At 31.7% G+C, this 24,689-nt stretch overlaps 1 protein-coding gene across 1 annotated transcript in view; it reads left to right on the forward strand.

Annotated features, from left to right (window-relative positions):
- Nucleotides 1-24,689, forward strand: part of LOC121116898 (uncharacterized) — a 41,715-nt gene that overhangs the window by 10,197 nt on the left and 6,829 nt on the right. The window contains 11 exon segments of the mRNA XM_071887507.1: nucleotides 9,839-9,998; nucleotides 10,894-11,035; nucleotides 11,098-11,516; nucleotides 15,740-16,144; nucleotides 16,681-16,732; nucleotides 21,297-21,586; nucleotides 21,651-21,787; nucleotides 21,998-22,082; nucleotides 22,159-22,281; nucleotides 22,283-22,696; nucleotides 22,753-23,007. Of these exon segments, the coding sequence (XP_071743608.1) occupies nucleotides 9,839-9,998; nucleotides 10,894-11,035; nucleotides 11,098-11,516; nucleotides 15,740-16,144; nucleotides 16,681-16,732; nucleotides 21,297-21,586; nucleotides 21,651-21,787; nucleotides 21,998-22,082; nucleotides 22,159-22,281; nucleotides 22,283-22,696; nucleotides 22,753-23,007 (2,482 nt within the window).

Genomic DNA, 24,689 nt, shown 5'->3' on the forward strand with positions numbered 1-24,689 from the left:
TCTTAAATTTAAAAAAATAGTGAAATAATTCTGTAATTTTGAAAGTGGTCGACGAATTAATTTATTTAAAATGAAAGGTGAGAGTCTTAGACACATGTCTTCAATATGGCCGCCCATGTTCTCCACTACCAACTCCAGCCTGGACCGGAACTTGCTGCATGACTTGGCGATGAAGCTCTGGTCGAGGTTGGTTGAGGCATTCTGTAGGGCAGACTTCAGCTTGTCCTTGGACTTGTATTGGACTCCCGAAAACATCCCCTTTAAACGCCCAAACACTGCGAAGTCAAGCGGCGAACAATCAGGCGAGTGAGGCGGGCAAGAATTCCGATCGAAGAAGGCTGAAGTCTCGATCTGAAGGAACTGGTAAAGGAAGCTGGCACCGTCCTGCTGCCACCACCGTCTGTCCCCGTAAGTAGCCCTGGCCCAAGGGACCACTTTATCCATCAAGTATTGGCAGTACGTCTTAGTGTTAAGCCTCTCGTGGTCCTCCAAGAAGATGAGATCACATTTCTGAACGTCAGACGCAACAACCGCCAGGACCTGGAGGCTGGCGAAGTGCCTTTCCTCGCCCACATGCACCATGTCATCATCTCTTGCACCGAGGGACAATCTCGCCTAGGCTGAAGGGCGTCTCATCACTGAACAAAACGACGACATCGGCTGGCTTTTTCTTAAGCTTGTTGAGAAGAATCTTCGACCTTGCGAGGCGTTTTTCCTTGTCTACAGGCTTGAGGGCTTGACAAGGGGTTCTCTTTCAGACCTTAAGGCCATGATCTTTCCTAACTAGCCGGTCTATTGTCCTTTTGCTGACGTTGAACTCACTGGAGAGGCCGCTGACAGTGACCTTACCTCTCTTGTCCTCGACATACTTTTCCACGGCAGCAACCATTTCGTCCGACCTTCAAGGCCTTGACTTAGATCTTGTGGTCGCCTCAGGAGTCCCTTTGGCTACCACGCTGTAAACGGTTGTGTGGCTGCAGTTCAGAACCTTGGCAATTTCAGTGGGAGTTTTTCCCAGCGTGGAAAGTTCCAAAATTGCAACTCGACGTCCTAAAACGTCTCGTTTTGCTCTTAAGACCAAACTGTTGGGTCTTGACGAAGTTAAAGAGACACAAATTATTAAACAAAGGAATCCAGGACGAGAAATGAGGAGAGAAGAGACGTGGAGGAATAAGGCAACGATGTAATTTAATAGGAACACGTATATATTCTTATTAATACATAATCATTACTACTCTGACAAACATACACAATGCACGGGTATTTATAAGAATAATAATGAGGGTAGTACTTTATACAAATATTAAATAATAACAATAACTAAAAGGTGAGAAGGCAGGAAAGGAGTCATGAATACATAACACAAACCTGCTAAGGTTAAAGGCTTTAATGGTCATTTTCGTGTTTTAAGGCTAAAATAACAATAATGAATGTGGGTTGTAGCCGGTGGGCTTTTCCATACCTGAATACCAGCAATGAGAAAAATGGAAATAACTGGTTTTGGAAGTGAAATCCTGTTTTCTATAAAAAAAATATCCAGAGTTATTTCATCTCCTTTTTAAAAACAAACAACAAGTAAAACTATAATTCTATGACCAGATTAGTTCATATATCAATGATAATGGTCTCGATAAGTTCTGGGATTTTCATACTTAAACTCAATACAAATTTATATTTAACTTTGCAGCTTTCTTTTGAGATTGAGTGATGCTATTATGATATAAATACATAAGTAATTCCAAATTTTTCATTTTATCACTATCACCCCTTGCTTCAGTTTTTTTGAATTCTGTAATACAATCCGACCCGGAAAAAAAAAAAAAAAAAAAATAGGAAGTGATGATAAAGCTCCTTTTTGGTGGATTATATACAATTAAGTGGAACTTATATTATTAAATAATTAAAATTAGGATTTTCTTTAGGTTTCAAGCCCCCATAAATTCTGTAAAACTGTATGACGAAAGATACCCTAATATATACAGGCTAGTGTTGTCACGGTACCAATATGTTTATTGGTTCCGGTACCCAACGTTTTATGTAGATATTTTAATACTTTTTCTACATAAATATACAGGATGAGGACTCAAAAATTAGAATCAACTTTGAGGCCGTCTAGTCTACAATACATGCACAAGGATACAATTTGATGTTTGCTTTATTTTTGTGTAATCAAAAATGCCTGTGCAACAAGCAAAACGGTAGAGGGTGTGCGATCTCCTCCGTGCACAAATTGATCTCCGACAAGAAGATATTTACAGTGGACGCTGTTCTGAACAGGAGAAATTATCACTTCTTGACTGAATCAATAGCCTAGGTCGAGGGAACCTTCAGGACCAAATATTCTGCTCCGGTCATAGTCCTGGGCGTCGTGGCGTCCGACGGCAGCAAGATGCCTCCCTACTTTTTAAAAGCCAACGAGAAAGTCAACTCAGACGTCTACTACAAGGTCCTCAGAGACCATGTCTTGCAATGGTTGGAGATCACGTTCCTCAGCGATAACTATGTGTTTACCCAAGAAACACGTACAACAAGGTGCAACATTTCTGCAGGGAGAACATGGCTCCCTTTTGGCCGTCAGAATTCTTGCCTTCGTTCTCATACAACGTAAACCCCCTGGACTTTACTGTTTGTTACGTCTTGGAGGGTAAGACGAACAAGACATATCATCCGAAGCCCGTGATCACGGAGGAGGGGAACAACTTATCCTCGGACTTCATCAAGGCCAGTTGTGCTTCTGTTCGTCCCCGTATTGAAGCCATCATTCAGAATAGAGGTAGACATATTGAATAAAAAGTTTAGAAAATTACCAATTTTTGCTGCAAAAGTTTGCCTTACAAATGGTACAAAATAAGATATGTGCAAGTGAAAAGTGGCTTTTAAAATTTTCTAATTTTTGAGTACTCACAATGTAAAACAAATATTTGTTAAAGGCTCATACTTTTAAGTCAGAGGTCACTGGCCCGCGATTGAATTTTGTCTGGCCCGCCATCTTATGAAACCTTTTACAGATGGAATTTTTTTAAAAGAATTATTGTTAAAGGAATGATTTTCTTCTGTCAGTTTGTCGGAAAGAAAAAATAACAAGGTGAATGGAAGATCTGGCAGCAAATAGGGTATTTTTGAATAAATGGATTACCGAAATGAATATGCATTTAACAAAGCTTTCTGGAGTAATCACAGGTTGAGCACCAGCAATGGTTAAAAAAAATAATAATAATGAAACTTCATTCCATCATTCATCAATAAGTATTGTGTACAAAATCACTGAATTTCCAAGACATCATGGCTTGAGTCGTAAAAGTAGTGAATTTTATATTGTGAAGAGAACTAAATCACCCCCAGTTTCAATAATTTCTAAAACAAAGCGACCTAAAATATTTTAAAAATGTTTGATGGCTTTCACCCGGAAAAATGCTATAACGAGTATATGCATTGAGAGAAGAGATATCTATGTTTTTAGCGAGCAATGAAGAAAATATCTATCACTTTCAAGATCTACAATTTGTTGGCAAATTAGCTTTTTTAGTGGACATTACGACCCATTAAAAACACTTTGAATCTTGAACTTCAACGAAAGAAAAATATTGTATTTGAGATGTTTGGTCAAATTACTGTTTCTAAGATAAAAGTTGAACTTTGGGAATCACATCTCCAAAAAGGAAACTACTCTCATTTCCCAAGTCTTCAAAATCACAAGAGTGATATAATAACAGGGATCTTTGTGAGCTCTATTAATGATTTGAGAAAAGAGTTTTCCTCTCGTTTTGCTGACTTCTGGAAATACAAAATTATATTTCAATTATTTGGTACTCCTTAGGAAACAGATGCGGGGTATCTGCCAGAAGAATATCATTTGGATTTAATTGACTTGCAATGTAATTCATCTTTGCAATGTAAGTTTCATTTCAAACCCACTTGTTATTTCAACAAGAAATACATATATATTACCAACTGGAAAACATAAAAATATTATGAATAACGCATAACTGATGATGTCATTGTTTGGAAGCACATGTCTGTGAACAATTTTTTTTTCCAAAAGGAAGCACACTAAAAGTAATTTGAGAACATAATTGCGTGACAACCACCTGAATGATATTTTGCTTCTGTCCTCGACAAATATTTCACCTGATACAGAAAAAATATCCCAAAATAAGGGGAAACAAGTGTCTCATTAAATAATTAGTATTTTTCTACTTTCCTTTTTTTAAAGGTAAAATATAGATTTTTCTTTTAAATTGAGTTAATATTTCATTTCGTTATTATAATTCCTGTAGTAAAAAATGCGGGTATTATTTATATAAAACTATATTGAATCCTTGTTTTCTCTAAACACACAAAAAATCAATTATACATTATATAACATGGTTTTCTACCATGACTCTGTAGCGATAGTTATTTGGCCCGCTGCCATAACACAACATGGCTGTTTGGCCCCTACTCTCCAAAATGATGCTGACCCCTATTTTAAGCGGTAATTTATCGCTGTTCCAGGATCAATGCTCTAAAGAATAGCAGTATTAATCCAGAAAACCTAACAACAAAACTAGTAATCTTATAATAAACAAAGAAAAGTAAAACATTAGCTCTTTTAATCTTCTCTTGTGAACCCTGCCTAAACACCTATTAACGAAATTTATAAAAACATGCATTTACAGGTGCGTTTGTTTTGCGTAGTGGAAGGTATCTAGGACATGAATTTGGGAGTTACAACATTGGGTGTCCTATATTTTTATCACGTAATGGCTCAAAATACTGGTTTCAATACTAATTTACTACATTTTAAAATATTTTCTTATCAGAGACAATGGTATTTAAGTGACGGGGATGCTTCTTAGAACTTTAAAATCAGTGATGCATAAAACATGCCCTGCCGGCATGTAAAAATAAAAAAAACCCGGAAATGAATACGGTTATCCTGACAATTTGAATAAGTTTGGATAAAAAGCAGCTTAGCTGTCATGACGTGTCATTATATCAGCTGCAAGCAGCTAGAGAGGATGGAAATAAACAAAAGTCCACCTCCGTATACCTATAGCAAGGACATATAAGTTGTAGTTACTCCGATATATATCCTTAATTCTACACCCAGGTAATAAGGACTTACATGTATAACTCCTGAGGAGCAAACCCTCAGTGTTACTCTTCGTGAGCACATGCACTAGTCATTACTTAATACTTAGATGTTCCCTTCTCAAGAATTAAATAATAATAATAATAGCAGCTTTGGAAAATAAAAAAAACATGCTCAGTTTGCCGTCTAGAAAAAGCTGGTCTTGCTTTCTAAGGCGTATTTTATACACCTTTGCTTAAAATGGACATTAAATAAATATATATATAGCTTTTTAATATGCATACATATAGGTTTTATCCCCAGGATTTATCATTTTTTTTTATACCTCCCAGAAATTCCCGAAAAAAATTAGTAATGTAAAATTTCGCTTTACATTATTTCATAATATAATGAGAAAAGGAAAAAGTTCAAAATATTGAAGATTCGCTTGAGATACATTTTTTAACAATTTACGCTTTGCAAATGAAGTGCTGTGTGCATGGACAAAAATGATTCCCAATGAAGCACTTATAACAAATCTACAAATGATTAATATATGTAATTATAACTTCACCTTCTCATGTAGGGCATATACATTGAAATTAGTAATGTAAGGTTCCGTGAAAATGCTTTGTAATTGAATCAATAATTTCACTTATTCTAATAAGTAATTAATATTTTAGAGGCAGGAAGATTAATCCCAATTGAAATATATTTTAAATATTTGGTTAGTATTAATTGTTTAGATGTAAATAATCTAACATTTAATTTTACTTAGTTTTTGTATGATTAAATACATTTTGGAAAAACTGTACTTAAGATAACTTAATAAATATTTTATCCTTTGAATGCTGAAATGTTTTTTATCAATTGTTATTCACTTTAATATAGTTATTTTATTTTGAAGTATGACCCGAATTTTTCTGCGCTGCAAAGTGTAATTGACGATTGGAGAGCATTTGATGTATATACATATTTTCTTCTTACCTGAATTTGTAAGCAAATAATTATATTTTAATATTGCCATGTGTATGCGTATTGATGATTTTATTACTTAAAATAAAATTGAGATTATACTTCCTTCAATTTGATTTGAATGGTGTACCACTCTTAATGCAAATATATGTATGGACATTAGGGTGTCCCATGACATATAACATAAAAAAAGAATTTTATCCTTTTTGATCTCAGTTTTCTCAAATATGAAAAAAAAAAAATCTCTTAAACAACGATAACGGTTGCCGACGAGAGCTTAAAGTCAATTTGATGACTTGATTGTTGGAGGGACCGAAAAATTTGCATCCAATTAAATATTGCACAAAAAGTATTTATCATAAATGGCTTTTAACTCATTTTACTATTATTATATAGATGCATGTCTGTTGCGCAAAACTTTGGTCTATGTAATTTGAAGTATCTCCAAGTAATTCAAAAGACGTGATTCAACTTTTGTCGGTCCACTCTACTCAATATAGAGTGATTATGTTGAGTTTATCTTTCAGAATTCATAAATAATACCTTTTTTATTCATAATTATAGTATTCCATTGGGTCTTAGTATATTTTGAAGACAGGGAGGTGCTACATATTACATTTTAAATTTCAAATTAGAGAAATGTTGTGACCCTGTTTGACTTCAAAGGTAATTACAGACTAGGAGCTCCAAGATAATATATAATCTGTTTGAATTTTCTTCTAATTTATATCTAAACAATCTTAGACTGGGAACTCAAAGAAAATGTGCAAGTTCTCTGAGCTGTGATACCACAGCTTCAAATACTGGCCGTCTTTATGGTACCGTTATACTTCTGGAGCAAAAATTTGAAAAATAACTGCTTATTATTAATTTTTTTTTTAATTGAAAATCAAAAATGTATTAACAAGTGCAAATATTCCTTTCTCTCAAAAATTAAAAGATTATTAGAAAAATATAGATTCCTTCAAAATAGACTCCTTACAATCATTATTACAAAGTTACTTATCTCTTTTGGAAATTGAAGATTTATTAAAATATTATCGCAGTGCTCATGGAGCTCATAGAACTATCTATTATATTTTTAGGTGGAGACAATGATAAGGAAAAAAAAGACCTCCCGGTATCATGCACCAAGCTCGTTGGATGGCCAGAGCAATTATACTCTCTAAAAATATCCTAATTAAGACGATAAAATAGCGTTATTTTATATATGTGTTTATTGATTGTAACAATATACCTTAAGCCTTGCCTTATATGTATTTTAGCAGTCAAAGAACCATTTAATGATTTAAGCTTGTTAAAACCATTGAAAGCTTATGAAAAAAATCGACAAAACAATATCATAAAACAAAAAAAAAAAAAGTTTCAGAAAGAAACTTAGTCATCATTTATGGTATTTGACTGAGGAAGCTGCTACTCTTTCATTCTTCAATGATGATGTCGATCAAGAAGCTAAAGAAAAAATGGTCGTAAATTTGAATAATGAAAATATCTTGGGACATGGCTACAGATATGTTGCATCGAATGGAGTATTTGATGGTTCTTAGTTTGGTGCGTGAATGTTTTCAAATCTATAGATAACTTTATTTATTGTTTTATTAACAACTCGTCCATCATTATCTGAAATTTGATTTCAGATAAAAAAAAAATATGTTTCTTCATATCGGTTAAAAAAATAATGCCATTTTTTTCCCGTTTCAAAATTGAAAATTATTTTCTTCATGAAGCTCCACCTTAATGTAATAGTAATTCTGCTTGGATTGAAGGGCGAAAAAAATTGGCAATTCTTAGAGCAGTTAATGTTACGGCTGAGATACCCTTCAAAAGTTTACGAAAGACTTCCATGGTTTAATTTCAGCGGATGAGGAACAAAAGCAATTTCTACTACGTGGCGTTCAAGAAAACTAGAAGATATATTCTGAATGTAAAATAAAACACTTAGTAGAAAATATATCCAAAAACATTTATTCACTATGTTATTACGTAAAAATAATCCTAATTTATGAAATAGAGTCCTATTATTTATCAATTCTGAAAGATACACTCAACATCATCACTTTATATAGAGTATCGTGGACCAAGGAAAGTAAAAAGACGTTTTACTGAATTACTTGGGGATACTTCAAATTAGACAGACCAACCAGAGTTTTACAAAAACAGACATATATATCTATTTAATAATAATTAAATGAGTTAAAATACAATTATGATAAATACTTTTTGTGTAATCTTTATTTGAATATTAATTTTTCGGTCCACCCTACAATCAAGTCATCGATTTGACTTTAAGCTCTCGTCGGCACCTGTTATCGTTGTCTTTGAGAAATTTTGTTTTCATAATTGAGTAGCTGAGATAAAAAAGAAAAAAAAATTGAGGGTATGCATTTTTGAAAAATTAATTTTAATTTTATGGGACACCTTAATGTACATGGCAACAGCAAGTGAGGACACATAGAGAATGAGCAAGGAAAGTAACCAATTGTATTGCAAAAACGGTCTAACTAAAAATAGAAATGCAAGAATAAAGATTTTAGGATAAAAATAGTCAAGGAAAGCCGCTACGAGAACAACGAGGAACTTAACTACCAAATGTTATAATAATATAATGTGGAGTGGGGATTTTTTAAGCTGGAAAACTTACTTTCTAATAATAATATTTCTCTCTGATATACTATCAGTCTTAGTAGGAAGAAGCACAGTGAAAAAAATATACTCGTACAGGCATAAACCAAGATTTAATTCATGGGAATTAACTCAATTACTCCTCAATCCTCTAGGTTATTTATTATGTAAGTTGACCACCTACTATGAGGTGTTTTGTGTGATAACTGGAGCTAGGATTTAGTTGCAAATTGCAACTAAATCCTAATAATAAAATTGCAACTTTTGCCCTATTTTAGCACATAAATAAATTGACAAGCCTTTTCTACTTTTTCATCAGCTAATAGCTGAAACCAAGAAGTTATTTTTTAAATCACGGCAGCAACTGCCACTCATTCATGCCCTATCTACCTTTCCCACCGGAACCATTGCAAACAAAATAGGAATAATGTGTTAGAGCTGCCATTTATTACAATTTTGACCAACTAAAGAAATTGGTTTCAAATGATGGCCTTTCAATTAGAAACTGCCAAATCTTTAGAGGAGTGAACTCTGTTGATGGGAATTTGTTCTTATTCAATCAAATTTGTCCTTTTTACTGGCTACAATTACAGAACCTCGAGAAAAAATTTAAAAAAGATTTCAATTGTTGAATCTTTGGCAGATAAATAATTTGAAATAATTATAATTAGCCAAATAGTTATAAAATTGAAGACTAAAATGTAACATGTTGCAGAAGCTATGAAGATGTTTTTTTTTTCATATGTGCCCATATGAACTTGCTGACTTTAAATTGTCTTCATTTACAAATGTTGATGTTGAACAGCTTGTTCGAAAATCCAACCTTTTTGGAACTTTAGGCAGAATATATTGCAACTAAATCCTAGCTCCAGTGATAGGATACTAAATAGTAAGATGAGCGTATCAATTTATGTGAATAATATGTTATTTCTTGAGTGCGCAACTTAGTTTGAGACTCTACACAATAAATAATAATAATCTTGCTCTAAAAATGTCAAAGTATTCTTTATTTCTGCTCCATAAAGCAGATTTCAATGCTTAGTGATGCATAATATGACGTGATCACAATAGGTATACACACGATGTACATATGTATTTTATGTATAGTAGATAAAATATAATAATTCCTATTTTAATGCAAAACTCAGTTTTTAATGCCACACATTGATTTATTTTTATTTCTTCTAGGAGATCGAATCCTCTTCCTTCGTCCGATCGAAAGGATTCTTCCTTATTTATCAAGCCTCATCCAGTACCTTTGATGAAACCGTTAATTACAGTTAGCGATGATATCTTTGGAGTCTCTCTTCCTGAAGAAATTACTCGAGAGCTGGAGGAAATATCTAAAGTAATAAATATGGTTATTTTATACTTGCCCCGTCAAAACAATAATTAGGTTTTCTCAAAATTGAGTGTGGATTACATTCGTATTCTTCGACGAACTATCGTCAATGTATATCAACACATTATTCCTAGTAATCCTTAGGAGGGACTGCAAATTGCACTTGAAATGCCAAAATTGAGTGACACAGGAAAAAAAAATAAAAAAAATTGATCGATTTCATTTGAAAGACCATATAAGTCACTTTAATCAATTCTAAATTATAGCTAAAATTATTGTGTATCTTAACTCATCACACAAATTTGAATAAAAGGCTATAAATTTCTAAAATAAGTCTATGACTTATTAGACTATATGTATATATAAAGTAAAGAAATAAGTTGGGATTTTTACATTTTCTTGATTTTTGTTGATGCAGCCCATTTGCATTAAGCCTAAGGGTGATCGAACGTTTTCCGTATCTCTGGACAAGTCCTCTTTTTACGAAGAGTCCATTGACTTTTTTATTTATTTATAAATTTTTGAAATCTCCGGTTTTACGATGGATAAACAGAACATGCTGAATATTGACTTAAATAGAAAGTAAATTTGCTTTCACACTGATTTTAGAAGAAAAATTCCTCGTTGTTCATTAAACTATGTCTAGCATAAAGTAATTTTAAATTAAATGCAGACAAATGTAAAAAAAAAAAAAAAATAAGATCCAAAATATCTTTTGTAAAAAAAAATATATATATATATATATATAAACAATGAAATAATTAATGAATAAAAGAATTCATTCTCAAATTTATTTATTACAAAAATATTACCCCCCTAAACTGAACATACATTGATCGAGCCACCTTATTATATGTATACAAATCATCCTTGATTGATCTTTGGAATTATTCCTTTTTAGGCGGATGAACAGAGACTACGACGTGTTCAAAGACTTGAAATTCTTCGAAGGAAAGACAATACCAATGAAGATGATATACCCAATGAGGAAGATGAGGACAAAGACACTCATGTGAGGGACTCGACGGAATCCTCAGTTGAAGGTGCAGACCGCCATAAATCTTATGCAGCAAATAATTATGACTTTGATTTCATACTACTATAGGTATTTACTTGAGCGGTGTACGAGCGAGTCATCCATTTAAGGTGATTGAACCAGATACTCGATCCATTACGTCTTCGGATAACCGTTCCATCCATGGAAGAAATGAGCGTAGGGATCGTATATCAATCGGGAGTGAGGAACGACGAAGTAGTCAATGTTTAGATGATTTTCCGAAACAAGGGCATCCACCACAACTAACACAACACTATCGTATAAGGACAGTGCCGGATGTGGTGAAGGACTCCACTGCTGGTTCTACTACTACAGAATCCCTATCTGGAGCCTCTATTTCCACAGCAATTATAGATAAAACGGAGGGAATAATAGTAGATTCTCCTGTGAGTGCATATCGTCCTCTTCGTAGAAAGAAGACTGAGTGCAGCACTGGGGCTGGTGGAGAGGACTTTCCTGCCTGCACAGTAAGCATCTTTTTTAGTACAATCATACATCATTTGGGTACACTTTATAATTATATAATGTATGTCGATTGGAAATGTATTACTGTGTTTGAATTAATTGATTATTTTTTATTATCACCATTGTATTGTATTGTATCTGACCCAGGCCCCTTTTGGACTAAATACAAATATATTTATCGTAATATCTACTTGCATAATATGTATGTATGTAGTAGCTATGAAGTATTTTCATAATATGTACAATCTAATATGTACATAGTAATCATTAGAATAAAACTTGCCTTATTAATTCACTCTCTTTCAATTGATACAATACAACATATGTAGTAGAGTGAGATTTGATAATGGTTGGATCTACTAAAATTGCAGAATGTATTATATATTTTGGGTCATATGATATAACTCTGGACTCTTGAATAGTCTAAATACTTAGCTTATCAATTGGTAATGTTCACTCATTTACATTTAATGGAATTCTTATGATTGCATTATCATTTTGATCCGTCAGCACACTCGAAATGGAGTCTGGATTACGTTTATAGTCTTCGACAAATTTTCATCAATCTCTAGTAACAAATTATTCTGATGGATCCTTTGGAGGCGCCCCAAATTACACTTTAATAATCAAAAATTCATCGTTACATGAAAAATATAGAAATTGATACATTTTACATATATAGTTAACTGGGGCCATAACGGAGCCAAATTAAGTCTCATAAATCTAATAAAGGTTTTTACTAGAGTTAACATTCTTGGGTATCTCAAGCCATCCCAGAATTTTGTATACAAAGTATCATTGACTGAAATATATGATGTGAAAAACTATATTCAACATATTTATTTTCTTGATTTTTGTTCAAGATGGTTTTTGTGTTGACTCACCACAAAATTTTCTACATTAATCACTTACCATATTATCCACTCATTGTCTAAGGCAAGTTTTATATATCTAGCCACATACCTACTTAGCAATTTGACTTAAAGATGAATACTACTATATCTGCAGTTATCATTATTATGCTCGTTCTAGTCTCTTAATTAAGTACTTGCACCCTCTTCCTCCCTTTTTCTTCATATTTAGAGTATATAATATCATTAAAAGTACTTTTATTTGTATGTTTCTTATTTATTTGACTGCATTGGCACCAAGAACTGAAAGATTGTCCCTTTCGCCTTATGATGATATTGATATGTCGTTCATACTCTTTTTATAATATGTGGTCCGTCAACACTAAGACAAGCACGAAATATTTTTCTCAAAATACTTCATCTTATAATTATCATCTAATTCTAGTATTAAAATATTCATATTAATCCTTTGGAGACACTGCAAATTACACTTTTCAAGGTCCCAAAAAACTATCAAAGTCATTAAAGAAAAATAGACACATTGATTCTATTTTGAAGTGCCGTATGAAGGGGAGGGGGGCAATTTTAGGTGAGGGGTTTTAGGGTAATTTGCTTTGCATTTGATTGTATAATATAGGGGCTATGCAAAAATTATTTGAATTATAAGTAAACATTATTTATTTTTTTAAACAAAACGAGGATTCAAATTTATTTTCTTTAAAAAAAGCACAATTCTAAATAAAATTTAAATATTTAATAAAGCAAATAAAAGGATTCTGCTCATAGTCAAATTATCTCTTTTTGGGGGCCAAATAAAGTTTCAAAAATAAAAGGAATGTTTTAAATCAGGGTTAATGATATTTGATAATTGATCGAAATATTTATGTGTGCGCATTTATCAAGTATAAAGTTGGCTAATTGACCATTTTTCCTTTTATTTATATATTCAATATTGTTTGTGTGTTGATCTACCACATATCATCATCATCTTTTTCAACAACACACTCTAAATTCTAATTTTTTTTTCTTATGTTTTTCTCTGAACCTCTTCTACACTTCACATTTCACCTCTCTCCATTACCAACCTCTCTTTACCAACTCCATATTATTTTGTTTATTTAATTAATTATTAATTATTATTCGTTTATTATTTTTGTTTCTTTAATAATACCCCTCTATGCATAATTAATATTACATAAGATTTCCCCTACAACAACTACCTCACCGACTGATAACCAATGGAATCCAAATGGTTCAACAACGACCACTAATACCACTTATGACGATGACGACGTCGACTTGGACGAATTGGAAGATGATGATGGATATACTCACTTGTCAGGAGCTGTTCAATCCCCTCCTCAACCCCCGTCTAACTCGTCCCATCATAATCCTACCTACCTCAGACTTGAGCTCGTCTCTCCAACCAATTCATACGTTATTCCCATACTCAACTCAGACGACGCTCAGTACGGTGATGACGAGGGGATTCGTGATCATAAAGTGAATTTTCCTCCTCTACCTTGCACATTGGAAGGATCTCCATATTCATGTCTGGGAAGGATGTACTACAAGCATTTCTCTGCCTGTCTATGCACTGGATTAGCTGGACTCTTTGTATTTAACCTTGCTTTGTATGCCTATGTGTTTTATATGGCTCACAAGCAGGGTCATGAATTTTGATTCAGAAGAATTATGTTATGCTAAAAATTAAGGAACACAGTTTGGATGAATTTGGAAAATTAAATCTCTACAAATAATTATCATCTTAGTTCACACAGTAGTCTTCTTATGTATCAGTGCTCTTCTCCTTTCCCCCTCCCCAAAATGATGACTTAAGTCTTTAAAAAAAGGCCTAGTTTGGTCAAAAAATTAAAATAAACTTTTTCCTCCCTTGATCATATTTGAACATAAAACACTATAATAATATTTTAATTCACTTTATTGCTTCAAGTTTATATTATTCATATTTTGGTATTTTAAATTTTTGAAAGGTTTATATTAGGGTGACTATCCTTTCCACTTTAGTTCATAAATACATGATATCTTGAGTTTTTTTCCCTGTGATAAGTCGATTATCATTTGACTTAGGATACAAATCAAATAAAAAATAAGGAAAGGTCAAATTCATTTTTTGTAAAATTATTTGGAAACCAAAAGATCTAAAATATTTATTTGTTATATTTTAGATATTCTTTTATTTTATTGATGCCAAATATTAACACTAAAATTGTTTTTGATCCGGGTAAATACCCTCTTTTTTTGATAAACAAAACATGGGTCACCCTATTTATATGGACTTTGTATCTACTATGAACCAGCTTTTATTTGAAAACAATTATAAATTAAAATTTCATTAAACTTCAGTTGGTATCTATGTATTCATGATTGATAGGTAAAGGGTGTCGATAGTTTAAGATAAATACAAACATAACCTAAGAAATTTGTAGGAAAATACTACTAAAATGGCTTTTTACATTCAATTCCTTCATAATATCATTTATAATTATACTTATGAATGTCATTATTATACTAATACTTTTTCTGTAGACTTGAGTTGCCGTGATATGAGAGGAGGGGAAACGATTGGAGTGCCAATACTTTGGAACACAACTTTCATGTGTATACATATTTTTAGCACAACGATATGAAATGTAGTCAAAAAATAGTTCATTAGTAGCATTTAAACGCCACTTGGTACATACATATTCTTTGTCAAGTGTCAAATAATTGTAATAATAATATGTAATTAATTACTAATTAGTAATTATAGAACAAGGCGAGTCTTTTGTTGTTGTATTTTTTTTCTACTTTTTATTTTTGAAAAAAAAGCCTTACGAATTATTTCATTCATGGTGCTGATTGTATTATTAATTTTTTGATATTATATATACGTAACAATTTTAAATGAAATCTAGCTAGAGATTTAATTTCTTGATTCAACCTCCTCCCTCCCGCCCAGCTTCTTTCCCTGTCCCAAGCTTAATTGAAATACAAGGTGATATCATAATACATGTACGACTGATGTTTGACTCCACCACGCTTTTAATATTAATGTAATTGTGTATGAGTGGTTGTGTGTTTTATCAAAATCTGATTTTCTTGCCTAGCAGTCCGTACGATACATCAAATTGAAAATAATAGCAAGCCCGATTACATGACAGTCTTACCTTGTATTTCTATAAGCTTTGCCCTGTCCCTTGTTTTTTATTCTACAACTATATAGTGATACGTTATTTTTGAGTTTGATTTTATTTTTTTATGTTTAATTTATTTTTATTATTTGGTTATGATGTTTTTTTTGTTTTTTGTTATTTTAAATTTTTACCCTCATTTCATTTTGTTCCTTCTGCATTCCCTTCTTTTGACTTTAGATCATTAGCAGCAGCACGATTAATAATAAAACTAACAATCACAATGTTGGGACCTCCTCCTCCTCTTCCTTTATTCGTCGCTGTCACCATCTACACCAACAGATTCCGATTCGTCACCATCACCTCCTTCACCATCCCTGTAGCACAATATCTCCAATTGCATCTCCTGTATGCTTGCCATCAGACTCATTGCCCTGTCCTCCCAGTGTTTCCCTTGTAACCTCCACCCCGGCTGTTGTGGTTGAGGATTTTTGCTCCAATTCCTCCTCTTCTGCAAATAATAATGACGAAGACATGGAGTTTCAAACAAAATCCAAAAAGAGTTTAGCTCGAGAATTCGAGACGAACTCATTCGCTCTTGATTTACATTCCGCCACTCAGGGACAGTATGTGGTTAAGCCGCAGGTAAATATTTTTACAAATGTACATACACATATAGATTACTACATTTATGGTCTTGTAACTAATGAGGAAGGACTTGTCCAAGTCATTCTTCGTCATTTCTTCTTTATCTCTCTCTCTCTCTCTCTCTACATATTCATTTAACTCATAATATTTCATTGAAATTAGAATCATGATATTACATACATATGTATATTGAGCTCTAATCATTGCTGATTCTTCCAATATGTATTGTCCTTGTTTTGTTTTTTTGCATGTGGACACTTGTAGATTTTAATAATTTAAGAAACTTAAAAAAATCATTTAAGGAACATCGAATTGGAGAGCCAATATATCTACCAATCATCTTCTTATCAATCTTTTAAAAAATGGCAATGGTTCTCAATTCTTCTAATTAATGCTTCTCTTCTGTGTGTATATATATGTGTGTGCATCTGTATGCTTATATAATTTAATTATGTAACTAATTAATACTACAATATATTATGTATTTTTATATTGAAGTAGTAGACTTCAATTCCTATTATTTATAATTTCAGGATGATGAAAAGACCCGAGGGGATGGAGCGAGTGATAAACAGTCTAATAAAGGTAATTTATAACTCAAATTTCTCGAGACTCCCTATGTATGTGTCTCAAAAAAGTCAAAGTATTGTTTTTTTTTTTGCAATGCCCTTATTTTTCCCTACACAAATATGAAAAAAGGATTTCCCAAAAACCCTGTTCCCCAATCGGGACTTTGCGAAAGTTTACAATAATAATAAATAAAACATTTGAATGAGTTCATTTCATATGCTGCAAGATATTTAAAAAAATGCTATAGAGCTCTGCAGTGTTGAAAAGGTTGGGAATCACTGCTCTAGAACATAGACAATCCGTATCGACTTTAGCTTTAACTTGAGCGTAGGGGGATTGGGATATTTCATGACCAAATGCAAATCAGAAGAAAAATAATAATCATAAGTTCCTTTTAATTAATTTGGCTTTTTGTGAAGTTTTTAACTATTTGTGTAAAAATTTGGTAACTCACAGTAATTAAACAAAATGCCAAGAGTTTCTACTGTTACGTGGTCTTTAGTGTAGTGTTGGTCCTAATTCATTCCTTCCAGGCCGGTCCTGTCGACTTTTTTTCTTGAATTTTTCCAAAAAATGTCAATGGTTTATCAAGTCAAATGATGTATATCAGATATTCATTAAGAGTATTACAAATACCTTGTAAAAAATATTCCTGCTTTCATTAAAATGCAAACGAACATATTATATTTCTACTTAATTATTTAATTGAAAAATATATATTGTCACTCAATGAGGTCACAATTGATCGTTTTTACTTTCTCTAAGTACCGACAAGTGGACCCTGGTCATCCGTCCTAGATAAGGATCACCACAACACTTAATTTGTCTCCCCAACCTTACTTTATAGAAAGGATGTAGAATTTGGTCGTCAATTTTAGAAACTGTCCCTAAACAGAATTGTAATTAGTCTATTATAAAGACATTGATGTTTTACCAATTAATTAATTTCAAAGTTCAAACAAGTAAGAAAACATCCCTTTTTTAAAAAAAAGTTCTTAGTTAATTAAATGGTAAAACATTAAGAGATTTATTTTCTTTATATGCCTTGAGATACACTAATGAAGTTTTACAGTCCGAAAAAAACGACAAAAAAAACCAACCTATGACGCAATCCAATAATATCGATAAGAAGAAGTGCCAAATTCTTGAAGATGTCAGCAAGGATTATGATACAAATGGTTAAAGAGAATCTTAAAATGAAATTATACAAGCCTTGACTTCGTCACCTTATAACGGAAGCTTTTAAAAAAGTAATCGTGAAAGATTATCAATTCTTTTTGAAAAGATCATGTACTGAGGTAATTTCGTATTCAGTATTGAACTTTTGTTTCACTATTGAAGCTGTCGGGAAGAATAATGAATTATGGAATTATGAATAATAACATTACTCAGGTACCGGGTCATCAGAAAATAGTGACATGACGAGTAAAAACTACTACAGTAATAGTATGGGGTGCCGTATCCTCCAATGGGCAGAAGTTTTCAATGGTTTTTCAATATAGATGCAAAAACCTACTCCAAGACGTAAATTGATTTGGTTTTGGAGCCTGTGATAAAGCTTTGGTTCATGAAAAATACTATCAGACAATAATAAATATGTATTCCAGCAAAAGTCTGTACCCAGTCACAGTTGAAAGGATACTTAACTATGGTTGGAATCAAATCAGATATGTCCTCTTTCTCTATAGATTTGAACCCAATGGAGTACTTCATATAGATATATTTCGAAGGAATATAGCTCTGAAAATATTGATGCTCCAAAGAGATTAATTGTCCGAGAATGGAACCTAATTCTCAAATGAATTTGCGTGATTCGTGTAAATAATTAAAACGGCAGTTGGAGACTGTAGATAAAAATAAAGGAGGGTACATAGAATAATCTATTAATAATGTATACTTGTAATAAAAAGTGAAATACTAATCATTAAGACTTAAATTAATTTCGTCTATTAATTGTACTACGAATTATAGCATCATTTAGTAAACGGTTATGGTAATCAGTTTTTACAATTACAGAGCTGTAGCTAGACAGTCTTGCGACCGTTGAACGAAAATGCAGGTAAAGGGTTTTTAATTATTAAAAAAAAGTATACAAACTTTAGGGCTTTTGAGCTACCTTTGAATTTAAGAGCAAAAAAAAAAAAAAAGAGATCTTAAAAACCCAAAATTTCGGAAATTGAAAAAAAATAAGCTCCACCCTAAAGTACACCTTCCTCATTAACTCTGTTAGAGATACAAATGAAGAAACGAATAATTTTGTATCTTTTTATACAAGGCCACCCTTAACTATTGCGGTACCTATGCTAAACGGATTGCGCCAGGCACAAATCCCAATCTTTGTATGGATAAGGTTATTGAAAACTCGATTTAAAACAAAAACATTCTTACTTTTTATAAGATAACAATGCGTTTTGTTTAGAAGATAATAATATTTTAGAATCCAATGACTTTTTTTTAGAAAGGAATGCTTAATTTTTAGAGTGGCTTTTCTTTTAGAAAATGGTAGGCCGTCTTGTGAGCTTCTTAATAAGTCTATTTTAATAAATCAAAAGTTTATCTGTATGTATGTATTTATGAATCTTTGAACCAAATGAAGGCATTTTTATCTAAGACAGAACAATGTAATCAATGTAGATCTCACAGTCATTTATGAGCATTGAGCGTGTATACAGAGTGCACTGTATATAGAGCTTCCTGCTAAATATTATATATATATTGTTGATATAAGAAATTATAAGTAGCCTTATTCATGAAATATCGCAGGCGTATTGAATGCAGCATCGAGCGTGTATACAAAGAGCACTATTTTTGTTAGTGAGCGCTCTAGAGAGACTTCAGTACTCCCTGACCTATTATTTATGACATTATATTAAATGATGTCATGATAAACTCTAATTATTATTCTTTTATTCATGAGGAGATAACTCATGCAGATTGATTTAAGTTACGTGTGAGTGTGCTCATGAAAAACAGAGAGTAAAAGTCGGTTCCTTGAAGTATTTATGCATTCATTTCGCAGTGATAATTTCTCCCTTTTCATTATTATTCCACTTCCCTTCATTTTTTTTTTTTTTTGAAAATAAAATATTATTATATAAGGACAATAATAATAATAAAAAGGAAGAAGAAATGCGTGCTAAATGGTGCGTAATCACTTTCAGTGAACCCACCTTAACACTAATGATTTGTTAGGGAGTTATTTTTTACATTATTAAAGTAAAATTTGTATGTTCCTCGACGTCTAATTTCTCCGGCAATGTTGGGTACTACAGTTAGTCGATTTAATAGTCTGTTGAATTACTTTTTTCAAAACATATTATTCCATTAAAATTACCCTTTTTAGAAAGACATTTTTTTTCTCGCTCAAATGAACTTTATTTGGAAAATAAATATCTCATATATTTTTTCAATCAAGTGCATTTAACGCGCTGATTACTAATCTTTTTTTGTACTAAATTTGGTTTTCGAGATTTTTTTAAATTGAAATTTTTGAGTATTTTTACTCTTTTTATATTGGTTGATATAATAAAAATATCTAAGAACTACATCATGTATGTATCTACGTATTTATATTTGAATTTACTCATTTCCTTTTTGAATACAATAGAATTCATTTTCACAGAATTTAAAAAATATTTAAGACGTAACCTCGAGCAATTTATTCATCAATAAAATTGAAAACAAATCAATATTGTAACTGAACTAAGTAAATTTATTTTTGTAAGTGAAACCTTATTATTTTCACTTCCAATGAACACCCTTGATGCGGAAATAATGATAAAAAGGAAACGTGTTTCCTTATCAAATAAAAGCATTCAAATAAGTTGTAAATCTTTAAATGACATTGTTTCAGATTTGTATTATCCCACATTAAATATAAAAACGTTTAAGTATTGCAAAAAATAAATTAACTTTCCTGTGAATTCCTATTCAAAAATTGTCTTAATATTATTTAAAATACTCAAAGTTCGTAGATTCGATTCATGTTTGCTCCTGGAAAAGTATATATACTTAATGTATATTAAATTCAAAGACAATTTCTAGGTCAAACGGAGTAATTGTTATTATAAAATGATTACTTAATAATAATTGATCGGTCCAACTCCAATTGAATAATTAAAAAATACTCAAAATTTAAAATTATTGATAATCAGATTTGTTACAAAAAAAATAAAAAATGACTAATTCTAAATAATTACGTCAAGTACTACTGCAATGGAATATGGAACTTGAAAGGTTTTTTGTTGTTAGTCCTACCAATAAAAACGATAGACGTATCGTTTTTGTGTATGAAATTATATAGAATCGGTATCTTAACATTCTGATCCAGGAAATATTTTAAGCTGTATTGTAACGCAATGTTAATTTTGTAACGTAATTCTATTGGTTATAATCCTCTTGACTTAATTATTTACAATCTTGGGAGGTCTGTTACTATACATTACACATACAACTCAAGGGAGTGAATCCAATCATATTCAAATTTAACATTTTATACTTGACACATAAAGTTGATTTCAATCAATCATGGATGTATTTTTGTGTTGAAAGTTAATTTTTTTAAATGTGTTCTATGTAGATTCAAATGGAAGTAAAGAAGAGGACCCAAATATACATATGAAAGGCTTTAACAAAGGTTCCTCTGGAGGAAGACGCTCTTCATCCGTTAGTGGGAATCCTCCAATTATTAACATTGTAGGTCAACACTCATTGGGCTCCAACGGTGCAAAAAGGAAAAATTTTATAACAACGGGATCAATGGACAGCGGGGTCCCATCAATCCGAGATATATCGAGTAGCTCTACACAGAACCAGCTTAATCAACTTCTCAGAATTACCACAGATTCAGGAAAAAGACTCTCGGATACAGTAAGAATATATAAGAGAATACTATTTAATTGAATTTTAATTTTTGTTTGGTTCATTTTTTAAGGACATACTGAAGCAAGTCAAGGTGAAAAACCTTGATACCGGAGAGGAAATGGATTTAGTGGAGGCAGAGGAACAACTTCCTCAATCATTGAATCCATTGTCATTACATATCATGCGGCTTACGTCAGAATACAGCTGGTACTAGTATAGATATTTCCTTTTTGTTATGAATCATTGTATTTAAGGAATGGAAGAAAGTGCTTTCTTTTTGTGATGCAATACGCTTCAGAACCATTCTCTGTTATATTTTAGCTTCTTATCCATTCCTTCCATACCTTTCATACTCGTGGTTTACATATTTCTTATTATAACTAAATTAATGCTGCGATTTTTATATTTTTTTCGTAGTGGTGATCAAGGTCTACATGATTCGGACACGGAGAGTATGATATCCTCTGTTGGTAGTTTTGAAATTGGTCGTAAAAAGAAAAAAGTAAGGATATACAAAATATTATTTTAGCTTATATATTTGAGGTTCAAAAAGTAAAAGAGTAATTAATTAATGATTAAAACATTTAATTTCCAGTTCAGTCAGAAAACTTTTTGGGAGTGCTGTGAAAATAACAACAGATGTTGCTAAAACCATTTCGGTGGAAGCAAAAAGAGCTACTGTTTTGAAACCCAAAGAGTCCAAAAAAAGGCCTAATTCCGATTGATGTGAATGATCCTCCACTTAAAAGAATGCAAGGCCACAAGACTGGGCCAACGGATTTCGAACACATTCAATTGGCTCAAGAAATTCCTGCCCAACATATAGGTCCCATTTGGTGTATGCGTTTTAGTCTTTGTGGCCAACTTCTTGCAACAGCTGGACAGGACAAAGTACTCAAAATTTGGGCATTGAAAAATAGTTTAAGTTATTTCAAAGATATGAGAACTCGCTATTCTAAGGAAAAGACTTCACCCACCAATTCCTACGATAGTGTGTTAGCTGATGTAACGGCCATAAAAGCTCCACCTTCGGATCAACGCGTCATTTTCCACGAACAACCTCTTTGTACCTATCAAGGCCATACTTCGGATCTTCTGGATGTATCTTGGTCTAAAGTAAGTATACTGTAATATATTGGAATTGTATTCATTTTTCCTTTAACTATTTGTAGAATTATTTTATACTCACGTCATCCATGGATAAAACAGTCCGTTTATGGCATATTTCCGGAACACAGTGCCTTTGTATATTTCAGCACATCGATTTTGTAACGGCATTAGCCTTTCATCCAAGGAACGATCAATATTTCCTCTCAGGTTCACTGGATGGTAAGTTAAGACTTTGGAACATACCTGATAAGAAGGTGACATTGTGGAACGAAGTTCCTGGTAATGGAAGACTCATTACTGCTGCTAATTTCATTCAGGTGAGTTTCTTTAAAGATTGAAAATAGATAAAAAAAATTTTTTGTACATAATCAATAATCATATACTTAATATATATGCTCATTATTGAGCATTTTCCAGTATTGACTAGTAATTAACTCTTAATTTTTAGTGAACAGCTTTGGATTTTTAATTTTTTTTTGTCCCCAAAATTTAATTTTATGAAAATAGCTAGGATTTTTGAAATTTTTCTCCAAAAATAAATATTTCAATTTTTTTTTAAAGTTAATTTTTTGGTGAACAGATGTAGATTTTTGAAATTTTTCTCAGAAAAATTAAATTTTTTTGGAAACAATTTTGAATTTTATAAATTTTTTTCGAAAAATTCAATGTTTTGTGTTCAATTGTGGATTAAAAAGAAAAAAAATACAAAAAATTTATTATTTGAATTTTTTTCAAAAATTTTAATTTTTGAAATAAAAAAATATCTCTCATCCTGCGGACGCCCCTGGCTATGTACATACGCAGGGACAAGTGGGAATTTTGAAATTGCGAACACAGTCTATAATGAAGAACATATTTTATGTGTAGCAAAGGAAAAAAAAGAAAAAATGCGTACATACATACTTTGAACATGGCCCCTTATGACAAAGTCACGTTGTCTTGAGAATATACATACGTACATATAAAAGACTTTGAGTAAACTTTATCTGCTTTATCTATGTACTTACAAACATCTTAAAGATTTATTTCTTATATAAGAAAGAAAATACGTCATTTTAATGCTCCAAAGCAAAATTCTTCAATTGATGTAATAATATTATTTAAAAAGCATTATTAACTTTGAAAAGTGAATTTTGCTCAGTATTATGTACCGTTATGTGATAAGATTGATTACTGTTCCTTTTTAAAGAAAATAGAAACAAAGTTGAAAGAAAGTGAAGGTTTTCTTCTGTAGGTTGAATAAAAATGAAAATAATGCTGTGTACAAGGACTTTGTGTCCTGGATAGTGAAGATCGTAAATGAACAAACATGACATATAAATAATCTTATACATTTTTTTTTTTGATTTATGACGGTAAAAGTTAAGTTTTGAAAGTGTCAAAAACACTAAGGTTTTTTTGTTTTAAAAAAAAAATATTTTCCAAGTGGCATTTGCTTCATGATTATTGAAATGATGAAGATTATAAATCATTTAGTTGTGATTTAAATCAACTTTCACTCAAGTAGCATATAGTTACATATTTAATATGTAGTTGTAAATATCTAAAAGAGACATTTTTCCTAAAAATGAAGGACCCTTATACAGGAACAAGGATTATATTGGAGGGAGAGGGGGCTTGGTTAATTGATTTTTTTTGAAAAAAAAATTGAAAAATTAAACTTTGTGGAAAAATATTTCAAAAAATTAAATTATTTGAAATACATTTAAAAATTCCAAAGCTGTCCACAAAAAATGAAATTTTTTGGAAAAAATTTTTAAAATTAAATTTCAAATATAAAATTATTTGGAAAAAATTCCAATATTATATTTTCCAGATAAAAATTTCGAAAGTCCATAGCTATTTACAAAGAATTATTTTTTTGGAAATAAATTTGAAAAATTTAATTTTTTGTAAATAAATAAATAATAAGTTCCTTAATTTGGGGAGGGGGTACAACCCTTCTAGCCCTCCCCCTGCGGACGACCTTTAGGCATGTGATGGTACACATTACAATCAT

This window comes from Lepeophtheirus salmonis, chromosome 4 (assembly GCF_016086655.4).
Source record: "Lepeophtheirus salmonis chromosome 4, UVic_Lsal_1.4, whole genome shotgun sequence".
Lineage (NCBI taxonomy): Eukaryota > Metazoa > Arthropoda > Copepoda > Siphonostomatoida > Caligidae > Lepeophtheirus > Lepeophtheirus salmonis.